The 12014-nt window shown below is 47.3% G+C and overlaps 1 protein-coding gene across 1 annotated transcript in view; it reads right to left on the reverse strand.

The window, feature by feature from the left end:
• Positions 1 to 1929: 1929 nt before the first annotated feature.
• Positions 1930 to 12014, reverse strand: part of RFT1 (RFT1 homolog) — a 35668-nt gene continuing 25583 nt past the window's right edge. The window contains exons 11-13 of the mRNA XM_007081902.3: positions 8594 to 8699; positions 3513 to 3762; positions 1930 to 2953 (exon numbers count right to left, since the gene is read on the reverse strand). Of these exons, the coding sequence (XP_007081964.2) occupies positions 2786 to 2953; positions 3513 to 3762; positions 8594 to 8699 (524 nt within the window). The 3' untranslated portion in view covers positions 1930 to 2785. The remainder of the gene's footprint in view (positions 2954 to 3512; positions 3763 to 8593; positions 8700 to 12014) is intronic.

Below are 12014 nucleotides of genomic sequence, written 5' to 3' on the forward strand. Positions count from 1 at the left end.
AATCTGAAGTCACCAACACATGCACACGGCCAGAGCAGCACAGAAGGAATACTGTTATTCTCACCATCAAAGGCTTCTTCGTTTCATAAAAGGACGTGCTTTAGACGTGCTTGTTGCCACAGCACATATACTAAAAGGATGTGCTTTAGAGACTGGTTTCCATGGAGAAGCAGCCTCACTGTATTTTAAGTGGTACTTAAAGCCAAATGTGTAGTTCCCCCCAGAAACTCTGCTCAGGTACAGTGAGGGAGCTCGGCACACGTCCACAAACATGGTGTGGTGTTAGGGCACTGGCAAGGGAAAGCCCTCAAGCCAGCGCTCGGGCCCAACTACATTTCCAGGAGGTGGCCAGGGGGTAGAGGCAGAGGTCAGCAGAGTCTAGAGGGCCTGCTGCCAACGTGCTGACAGCCCAGGAGGCAGGTGCTCATAGTGAGAACACACCTGCTTGCCCAAAACTCAGCCGTGGGACTACTTTTCCTATAAACAGGGAGGTAGGACATGGGAAGGAGCCCTGGACCACTGGCCTAGCTGGCCATCTTTCAAGAGGAGCTGGCCCTGGGGCACCAGGATGGATGGCTCAGTAGGGTAAGCGACCGACTCTTGGTTTCAGCTCAGGTCGTGATCTCACAGTTTTGTGAGTTTGAGCACTGCATCAGGTTCTGCGTGGACAGTTGGAGCCTGCTTGGGATTCTCTGTCTCCCTCTCTCTCTGCTCCTCCCCAGCTTGCGCTTTCTCTGTCTTCCCTCAGAATAAATAAACTAAAATAAAAAAATAAAAAACAACAACAGAGGAGCTGGCCCTGACCGCGGCAGCCCTGTGCTGACAGCAGTTCCAGGTGGACCGTGCGGGGTGAGGGATGAGAGACCAGAGCACCAGCCTCCACACCGGGGAGCACAGCAGAAACCTGGCTGGGCCCATTCCCGAGAGCTGGGGAGTTGGCAATATTGTTAGGCAATAGCAGCTCTTCCTGGAGCAGAGAATGAACATTGTGAACGTGTGCACAACTGGTCCCGAACCCTGATGCGGGTGAGGACGATGGGGTGTGCTAACCTTAGTTTGCCAAAAAGGCTGATTCCAGTGCCCTGCCCCAAGACATGATGGTTCCAAAGGTCTGGAGTGGGTCCTGGGAAGCTGTATTTCTAACTTGCAACCAGGCAATCCTGAGGCAGGTAGTTTAAGGGCCACTTTTGGAGTCCGGGGTCAAATGGGCATGCGGTGGGTAACAGGGTTCCAGGGGAGAGGGTGGTGGCCAAGGGCAGCAGAGGAGGAACTTGCAAGCCCTAAAGGTCGATTTCTGTACACTCAAGAGGTAAATAAAAGTACACAGAGGGAGGGAGGGCTGCTTCAGTGCGTGCTGCCCACCCCACCCCACGGGACAATCAGTTCTAAGCTAGCCCGACCATGCCTTACATGAGCATAGTCAAGGCCACGCTTTGGGAGGGTCTCTGACTGGGCAATGATACCTTGCATTTAGCTACTTTTCCAATTAGCACAAAGCATTCTCCCTTTGAACAGATAAAAAGTCCAAGTGGCTTGGTGCTAGTCTCCATGTGCTGTGGGTCTTGGTCCTTGGCCCCTGGGTGTGTATTAAAGGGGTGCATTTTAGCCAAACCACCACCTGATACAAGTTGCCCTGTTTCTGGGTATAAATGGAAAGTGTGGGACATCAGCACCACTATGACCATCACCATTATCACTATTACCATCCAGGATACGGTTTGTGTCAATGATACCCAAAAGGAATTAATATATCAGTGAAAGAAGAAAAATGCTTTGCCACCTGAGAACGATGCCTGATGATGTTGCCTGCTGGCTGCAGGGTGCGGGATGCAGGGCTCAGACCATCATCTGGGGGACCAGATCCCCAGGCCTGCCACTCTTGTCCGGAAGCTGGCATTCAGGGTTACTGAGCAGTGCTGGAAGCAATGGGCCAGAGGGAGGGGCTTGCCACACAGAAAGCACCCCATTTTATTCTGAAGGAAAAAAATACCCCACTTCTGCTTCAACTGCCATCTGTGCAATTTCCGCGAGAACAGCGCTCCCTTCAGGGGCCAAGGCCGCTCACACCGGGTCACCGCTCCCTCAGAGCCTTCTTGCAGGTAGCCAAGCCGGGGGTCTTGAGCCAGCCTGCACTGAATCTGGAAAGGCACGTGGTCTGGGGTGCACAGCAGCCAAGATGAGGTGTGTGACTCCTCCTAGCTAACTCCGGGAAATGTGACCCAAAAGACTCTGCGTTTTCATTTCTTGGGTTTCTCATTGAGGAACGTTGTTCCCTCTCTAAAAACCCAGACCACAGTGCTGACATGGGGAAAGCCACAACTCCAGGGCCATCTCTGTTCTAATTTGGTGCATAACATCAGGTCTCCTTCCTTCTCTTACGGAGTAAGTTCCATGTTCCTGTGAAGGGTCAAGTGGCCACATCTGTTTCCGGGCCAGGATGTTAACTATAACGTCCAGGAGATAGTTTGCTGGTGTATGTGGCGCCTTAGGTCAATCACAGCAGAAAGGAATACATTAATCAAAGGGAAAAATACTGATTAGAACAGACTGGTGACAAAAATAATGTTATCGATTTTAAAAGAGCTTTTTGGTCTTCCCTTAGAAGCGGAGCTCCTCCTTCCCGTTGGGAGGTTCGAACGGACAGCGTTCAGTCCGGCAGCTCTCCGACGTGTCACCTGCCTGGGTCAGTCCTACTCCACCGCAGACACCCAGCAGGGCTCTTCTGCACCTGCACAAAACTACCCCGCGGCTGGTCCAGGTGCCACAGGTGTCCACGCCTCTGCGGTCACAAGGTTTTGTCAGCCAGTCTGGACACACCTAACTGAGTCCTAACAAAGTGGATCAGCCTGGTCTCTGTGAGGAACGCTGTCCCAACAGTCATTCCCAAGCAAAGGGCCCCCACGGCAATGTGCGCCAGCCTGGCTGGCCAGCCCTGCTCACAGCAGAGCAACACCTGTGGGAAGAAAGCATGGTCATCACCCCTCCATCCGTATGGCCTTCCTCTGGGGTAAGCCAGGGAAAGCGGAGGCCCTAATATTCCAGCTTCAGGTCAGAAAGGGGTGACAACCGCATACCGAGGGGCTTCTCTGTTCCCACTGATAACACTGTTTGGCCACGTCTATCATAAGATGCTGTCCTAGAGGCTTAGGGGAAGGGGTGGCAAATACAGTAGAACCTTGGATTGTGAGTAACTTGTTCTGCAAGTGTTCTGCAAGATGAGTAAACACTTCTAATACATTTTAACTTGATAAATGAGTGATGTCTTGCAAAACGAGTAGTATGTGATGCTGAATGTCACATGATCACAACTGAGTCAATGGTTCCTAAAATTTGCTTTGATATAATGAGTGCTTTGGATTACAAGCATGTTTCTGGAATGAATTATGCTCACAAACCAAGGTTTCACGGCACTTGCCCAGCTGATTCAGGAAGAGGAGGAAGGGGGAGCCGAGAGTAAGGGACAGTGGGCAGCTTGCAAAATCATGTAGTGTGAAGGCTGCCGGGAGTCTCACCTCAGAAATACCAGTAATCCCACCACTGAGGGCGAATGCTCCGAGGAGGGCCGGTGATAGGCACAAGCCCGCCAGGGGCCTATGAGGGCTCTTTCGGTAGTAGTGGTGGATGAAGCAAAGGCTCTGTGTGATCCGAATGCCCATGTTAAAGCAGTTGGCCAAGATGAAACCCACACTGCCACACCACTGGGTCAGGAGGTAGGATAACACCAGGAATGAAGATGATAGGGCCAGCATTGTGAAATTGTACCTGCAGAGAGGGAGACAAGCAAAGCAGGGCAGTGGGTACGTTCTCCCAAGATAAGATTGCTCCAAAATAAGTGGCTGTGAACATGAGATCACAGAAAGCACCTCTGAGTTGCCATGACCCAGCTAGTTTTCATAACCATGAATGCTATATGGGTAGCACGGAAATGTCATTGTCCCGCCGCCCCCGGCCCCCCACCGAATAGAAGAGTGAGAAAATGAGTAATTCAAGATGTTTATGGTTTTTAAGGATAAGTGATTTGACACTTTGTGGTCAAAACACATAAAAATCCTGTTCAGCCCAGGTCTTCAATGTGAGGCACAAAGAATATGACAGGGTAATCATTACATATGAATGCAAACTCTGAGACAGGCACTGTGAGGGGTGCGGGGATACGTTGGTGAGTGACACACGTGGCCCTGCTCTGAGGCTTCGATGCATTTTACAGACAAGGAAACCAGGCACAGAGAGGCTGAATAATCTGCTTAAGGAGTGACCTGACTCTGGGCCCTAAACTTGGGGAAATGCATACTGCTTCCCTTGGGAAATGCAGAAGCCCTGTAACCTTGGCCAGGAGACTTTACCCACAACAGGTGACCAGCCTCCAAAGTGACATGCACACAGGGAGCAAGGCCTGAACCACTGCAGTGTCCCCATCCTTCCATCTGCTCTTCATGTCACCAGAGCTCTCTGGATTCCTGACTGGATGGACTATGCTGCCCTTCTACTTCTCTGGCTTCAAGCAGCATGAGCTTAGTTACCTTTAGGTCTCAGCAAGGGCAACTGAGTCTTAGCAAAGAGAAAACAGCTGCTGTAGTCTTCCAAAAGGCTGTACAGTCATGAACAAAATTCTCCAGCATATGGTTTCTGCCTAGCGAGCAACAGGCATTCTAGGTACATAGTTTTTGAGGGAACCAAACCATTAGGTCCCCCAGCTATGTCTGCTGGGTTAGGAAACCTCATAGGTCACCCAGGTTCAGCACGCAAGGGGTGGTAAGAAAGCCACTATGCCAAATGCCCAGGTACTAGTCCTCAGGCTGACCAAGCCCAAGGTGCTATGGAGATATACTTTATCAGAGGAGGTGATAAGAATACCACACACACACACACACACACACACACACACACACAATCCTCCAACAAGGGAGGTATACTTTTCACTGACACCTGATCAATGATCAGAATTGCCAACTTCATAACAAGCCACTGAGGGTGGGGACCATCACAGACCAGTTACATGACCTCTTTTACAAAAAGAAGTAGAGCTATATAATCTTTTTTTTTCTCCCCCAGAAAATATCTCAGACAGCTCTACTACACTAATCCTTGGATTTGAGGCAAGAGATTCCAAAACTTTCAAAGTCATTCTCACCCAACTCTAAGTAAAATGTCAATAATGGGTGAAACCAGTAGCTAATTCATACTAATTCAAGCAGCAAGGAATTCAACAGTGTGGCTTCTTTGGTGTGGCCATTTGGGAAGAGCTGATAATGATAAGGGTCCAGTGTTTTTCACTGTCAGAAGATGGCTCTACAGCTGTTGAAATTTCCAGAACTCACAAATCTATAGCCTTAAAGGCATAATCCACTTCAGGAAAATAAGGGAAATTTAAAGATGCAATTAAAATACCACTTTTTAAATCAATTCAAAATTAGTGACAATAATGACTATTCTATAAGGTTTGGTTAATGTAAACAGTAAATTCTTTATGAATGCTGATTTTTTTCATGGCCCCAAGAAAATACTAGGCTTAAAATCATGCTTATCAAGACATAGATGGTCAAAGATGTGGGCTGTGGCAACAACTGCAGTGTCCCCCAGCGGGTGCTGGTTGAGCACATCAAGGCACAGCCATCAATGTGGCCTCCGCAGCCATGAAAAGGATGGTGCCAGTCTCTCATGAGCCAACATGAGAAAATGGCACTCGTCCTTCACTCAACAATTATGGAGACCAGCTCCACGCTGGACATTCAAAGGCCAACAAATCAGTCTTGGGCCTTTGTGTCCCTGTCCCCTGTGCCTGAGAGGCTCTGCCCCATCTTTGTACAGCAGACTCTGCTTGGTCACCCAGCCTCAGCCTGAATGCCACCTCCTCAGAGGGGCCTCCCAATCCAAAAGAGCCTCACTCTCTCTGCATAACCCTGTTGTAGTTATCTGAGCTGCACAGTATTTCCTTATTTATTTACGTGTTTGCTGTCTGCCTCCCCCACCGTCAGCTTCAGGAGAGCAGGGATCTCGTCTGTCTCTTCATTGCTGTATTCCTGGAGCTTAACACGATGCCTATTAGAAAGCAAATGCTCAAAAAGCATTTGTCAAATGAAAAGAAATGGAGAGCTCCTTAACAAAACAGAACAAAAATTCTTCAACAGGGAAGACGAAAAGGCCATCAATCAGAGTCTATATATATTATGAGGTTATTAACAAAAAAACTTGGAATTCAAAGGATTTTCTAATATTCCAGGTCCAACCAAATGCCCTATTTTAATTTAGAAAAACACTGATTAAAGTTTTAAGTAAAAGCCCATGACTTTATCAATACAGTATTTTTTTTTCAATTCAGAATCTAAAATGCCCAATGTAAATCAATCATAACATTTAACTAAACTGCCCAAACCCACTATAAAAATCCTTACTGGAGTTGTATGTCTGGTTAAATTCACAGAGATAAAAAATGCTGTGGTCTGTGATGAGGCCAGGTGCCATGTGCTCACACAAGGGCTGGGGGCTGGGCCGCAGGCCCAGACAGAACCTGGCTGCTGGGTTTAATACACACAGGGGGAACACATTTCACTCTTTGGGGAAGTGCGTTGCTACAGATGAAAACTGCATTAGAAGGCGCTTTGGTTCTGTGTTTTCTCCATGCTGACTACTAATACCATGGAAATAATTTTCCAGATGTTTATATATCATCAAAATCGCATTACAGCGAATTTAGAAAGTTGTTTCTTTTGGTTCATTGCAATGTAAGAGGAAAGAAAGCAGCCAGCCACTGTCTATATTCCCTCATGATTTGATTGTAAGATACATTTTACCATTTTAAGCAGGCTTAGTGCTGACTCTCCCCCTTAACACTAATGCTGAAATTATTACAACAAAATTCCCTCCAAAGAGATAGATTCCTTGTCCAGAGCTCTTTGTACTGTGGCCCAGTGCCTCATTTAGTATATTTTACATTATATCTAAAAATTATTTCACGTTTGAAACACCTTTCAAATAACAACACAGTATTTCAAAATTAAACTTAAATAGACCTTTTCATCCATGGGGAAAAAAAGGGTGGAGAGGATGACTCCAAGTAGTTTTATAGCTACACATTTAACTACCTGAAGTAAAAACCCTATCTGGACCAGTATCTGAGAACTGCAGGTTGTGACTTAAAAGTAGGCTGAGAAATCAGTTTACTGGGTCATGACATGGCAGTTTGAAAAATGCAATCTAACAGAATTAAGAATCATCAGTGTGTCTGCACATAACTGGGGTATTTGCTGCTTCGTGAGGGCTTCATTCAGTCATGTCCACCTAATATGTACAGGGTCACAGTGCTCAATGTAGTTTTTACCGATAAACTGGTCTGGGCCAGTGGTTCCTCAGACCGTAGCTGCCCATCAGAAATCTCCTAGAGCTATGTGATGAAAGATTCCTCGGCCCCAGCCCCTTACAGGCTAATTCAGTTGGTCTAGGAGGGGCTGGAACTCCTAGGGGACTCTGGTGGGTCTGGGCTAAGATGCTGCTCTGGGCTCCAGTTCTCGACTGTGCGGTAGCAAAGTCACCAAGCTTCCTTGTGAAACAGCCCCAGGCTGGAAGCATAAAGAGGCTGCTCTGAATGAGAGGAAGGTTCTCCAACTCTCTGAGTTACCCTTTCTTGTCCCACCTCCACCCCTGGGCCTGAGGGCTACTGATGGCACTCAAGGCCTTAGAAAGGCAGTACAAGGCCTCCCACAAGGGATCCAGGCCTCAGGGGACAAGAGGATCACCAGGACCACTTGCCTCATTATCTGCACCCGTCCCTCTATGGTCTTTCCCTTTTCCTCCTCTCCTTTTCCCCTATCAGTTTTACCCCTCTCCTCAACCTCATCCTGTAGTGATGCCTTAAGATACTGCCATGCTACTTCTGGCATTTGGGACACAAGAGATGAATGATGCTGGGTGAGGGTCAGAAGCTCTAAGCTAGGAGGTGGTGTCAGAATCACTGAGGAGCTTTTAAAAAACACACATGTCGGGAGGTGGCTGGTTTCACAAGCGTGCTAGGAGAGTGGTGGAAGAAGGAATCTGCACATCAAACAAGCTCCAGGGGGCATTCTGACTGATGGCCAGTGCTAAGAACCAGTCTGAGGCACCAGAGCAGAGGTCCTGATCTGGGGTCAATGGATGGGAAAAAATTGTGGCAAACATATATGCGCACTTGGGCCTTTCTCTGAGGAAAGCTGTCACAGATCCCTGAGTTTCTCCAAGGCCTACAAATCAGAGTCTCAGGTGGAGGACTCTGGATCTTGCAGAAGCTCCGTGGTAACCCACAGGGGCACTGGGCAAGGCAGTGGAGGAGTGGAGCTGGTCCTGTGCCTGTCTCTGCAAACCTGGACTAACACAGCCCCACGGGGCCCGGATTTCTTCCTCCTCCAAAGGGAGGCGAAGGGGGGTTGCTGCCCCGGCCGTGCGTGGGGAAGACTAACCGGATGGTGCGTGCGCAGACACCGGAGAGCCCGGACATGGCGCTAGTGCTGTAGGTGCTGCCTCTGCGAGAGCTTTCCGTGAATCCACGCTCAGGACGAAAAGAGAGAAGACTGGCAACTCGGGGGAAGGCCGTGATTAAAGGCGGGTCTTTCAGGTTACCTACCTGTCGACCTCCTCTTTGCTCATGGCAGCAAATGTGAAACACTCGGTCACTCCGTTGATGGCAAGCAGGAGGACGTAGAGACAGTAGGAACGCAGCAAAACAGGACCTATGAGGAAACAACCCACGGAGACTCCAGAGCCCAAACAGAAGGCCCACACGTACCAGAACTGGCTCAGGAGCCCTGCTGGTACCGTCAATGGGCAGACATGTGCTCAAGACTATGGTCTTAACTATCTGGAAGGCCTCCCAGTATTCCATGGCACCGATTAAAAGAAACGGCTAAAAACAAAAGAGCAATTGAGATTAAGCCTACAAATCTCTCTTAACAACTAAATTCTCATCTGGCCAGGAAGCAAGTCTTCTCACTTTGTAAATCTGCACGAAGAGGTCTGCTGGTTTGAGCACTCAAGGCCACTAGTGGCCCTGCATGTATGAGAACCTCGGCTGAACAGGTCCTGGACGAAAGACACTGGGGAGAAGCCCAGGGCTCAGGAGCGGCAGAAAACTAGAGACAGAACCCCTCTGCAAATCTGCAGGGAGAATCAGAGTAACCATCGTGTTATTTTCTTCTAAAACATAGTGATGTAGTTCTATAGCTAACTAACAAGCTTTGGAAAAATCTGCTAACAAAAGACTGGGAGCCTTAAAAATGGAATTGATCCCCTCTTTTAGGAGGGCCATTACCAAGAGGCAGCCAAGCAACTTTTTTTTTTTAATATTCCTGTTTATTTTTGAGAGAGCACGCATGAGCAGGGGAGGGGCAGAGAGAAAGAGGGGACACAGAATCTGAAGAGGCTCCAGGCTCTGAGCTGGCAGCACAGAGCAACGTGGGGCTCGAACCCACCAGCCAGAGATTATGACCTGAGCCAAAGTCAGATGCTCAACGGACTAAGCCACCCAGGCGCCCCACAGCCAAGCAACTTTTAATAAAACCTATGACCCAGCAATTCCACCCATAAATATCCATCCAACAAAAATAAATGTATGTGTTCACAAAACACCTTGTACAAAAATGTCCATAGCGGTTTTACTCATAATAGCCCAAACTGATCATCAACAGGAGAAAGAATAAACTGTGGGCCAGCCATATAAAGGAATACTTCTCAGAGAAGTGATCAAAGAGAAAAAAACTACTGATCCGTGTAAAAACATGGATGAATCCCAAAAACTGTATATTGAGGGAAAAAAAACCAAACATTAAAGTGTCCATACTTTATGATTTCATTTGCTTTTTAAAAAAACTTATTTATTTTTTAAATGTTTATTTATTTATTTTTGAGGGGGAGAGAGAGAGAGTGAGTAGAGGGGGCAGAAAGAGAAGGGGACAGAAGAACCAAAGTGGGCTCTGTGCTGACAGCAGAGAGCCCGATGCGGGGCTCAAACTACGAACCAAGAGATCGTGATCTGAGCTGACATTGGACGCTTAACCAACTGAGCCACGCAGGTGCCCCATGTGATTTCATTTATATGAAGTCCCTTTTAAAAGCAACACTGGGGCGCCTGGGTGGCTCAGCTGATTGAGCTTCTGACCAGCTCAGGTCACGATCTCACGGTTCGTGGGTTCAAGCCTCGCACTGGGTTCTGTGCTGACAGCAAGAGCCTGCGTCAGATTCCATCTCCCTCTCTCTCTGCCCCTCCCCTGCTTTCTCTCTCTCAAAAATAAACATTAAAAAAAAAAAAAAAGCAATACTAATCTGTAGTGATAGAAATCAGAACAGTGGTTGCCTCTGAGGTAGAGGGAGGCAGATGACTGGAAAGGGTCCTGAGAGAACTCTCTGGGGTGATGAAAGTGTTGAACCTATCAACCAGGATGTTGGTTACATGGGTGTATATATTTGTCAAAACTCATCAAATTGTACTCTTAAGAGTACAGAATCTTACTTTATGTAAATTAGGCCTCAATAACTTAGTCACTAAAAGAATTCCAGTGTTCATATTTTCTGGCAAAGGAAAGGCATTCAGATCCACAGCATGAGTCCAAAGAGTCAGGAGCAGAGCAAGGAGATGAGGGAAGGAAAGCCAGCAGGGGCCAAGGTTGGGGATATACTACCAGAAGCCACCATTGGTGTTAGAGAGAGAGCTGAAGGTTTGGTCAATGTGAGAGGCAGCTACCACAAGGAGAAAAATGCTAGAAGACCCTGCTAGGACAGTGGCACTGATGGAACCCTGGGCCAGGCAAGAAATAACAACAGTGCTGATTCACCAAACAGCACATTTTTTTCAGAGACTGAGAATCCAGACTATTCTTAAGACTCTCCTATTTCTGAAGAGGATACCAAAGGAGTATCTTTTTGAATCTAAAATTGTTATTTTTTTTAACGGTGTTGTATTAGTTTCAGGTGTACAATATAGTGATTCAATAATTCTACACATTACTCAGTGCTCATCATGTTGAATCTAAAATTATTAATGACTGACATAAAACATTAGAAACAGAATTTATTACCTTAGAAATCAACTAACACTGACCCTTGTAACTGATAAATCTATCAATGCTGAAAACTGGGACCAGCCTCTTACTTGAGCAAAAGGGCTACACAATCACAGCAGTCTGTTTCTGTACCTTCTATGACTAATTACTCCACCAGGTGAACACTGTATTGATGGGACAGCCTTCTCCTCATGAAAATGTCCTGTGATTTCATTACAATACAAGCTGTTTCTTGGTGATTACCTTTTTTAAGGAGGCCCTGCTACTGTGAAATAGTCAAGTCCCCAATCTCTGCACACTGACTCATACTAATGGCTTCCTAATGAGGCCTCCCTGCCTGTCTGATGGAATCCCAGGGTCTCACAGCACAAGCCCGCAGGGAGCTGCAAACCACCTCATTGGGTTCACAGCAGGTGTTTCTCCAAACTTAATGACCTTGGCTCTTGTGTAGAAACTTGGCCCCTCCTCCCCTAATACCCTAAGTTTGGGACCATTATAGTGGAGACCAAAACATGCCAGGGAACTTGTAAAATGGCATCTGACAAAGCCCTTTACATTGAGATGGGGCAGCAGAAAGAAGACTTCAGGGTTCTTGTCTAGTGCCTTGAGGAACTGAAAACATCTTTACCCAACCCAAGATGAAACACTGCAAGTGGATTGCCAGCCTGTGGCGTAGCACATTTTGAAATTGGTGAAGTCCCCAGGGCCTAGCAAGTGCTGTGAGGTGCTCAGTGGCCTGGGCACCGCTGTTTCAAAGTTAGACACGTTCGATAATTTTGTCCTTCAAAGACCAAGAGTCACTGGATTAAATATACCATTTTACTTGCCGAGATCAATTTTATTCTCTGCAAATGGCTCTGAGTTATCCTTCAGAGGCTCTCATGCATCAGGCCGTGAGATTTATGTGGCATTTACTACCTTCACATGTGTTTAGTATCAAGCGGAGACTCATTAGAGCCTGCTCTCTGCCTTCCTCCCTCATCCGAGAGG

Source organism: Panthera tigris, chromosome A2 (genome assembly GCF_018350195.1).
Source record: "Panthera tigris isolate Pti1 chromosome A2, P.tigris_Pti1_mat1.1, whole genome shotgun sequence".
NCBI classification, from domain to species: Eukaryota; Metazoa; Chordata; class Mammalia; order Carnivora; family Felidae; genus Panthera; species Panthera tigris.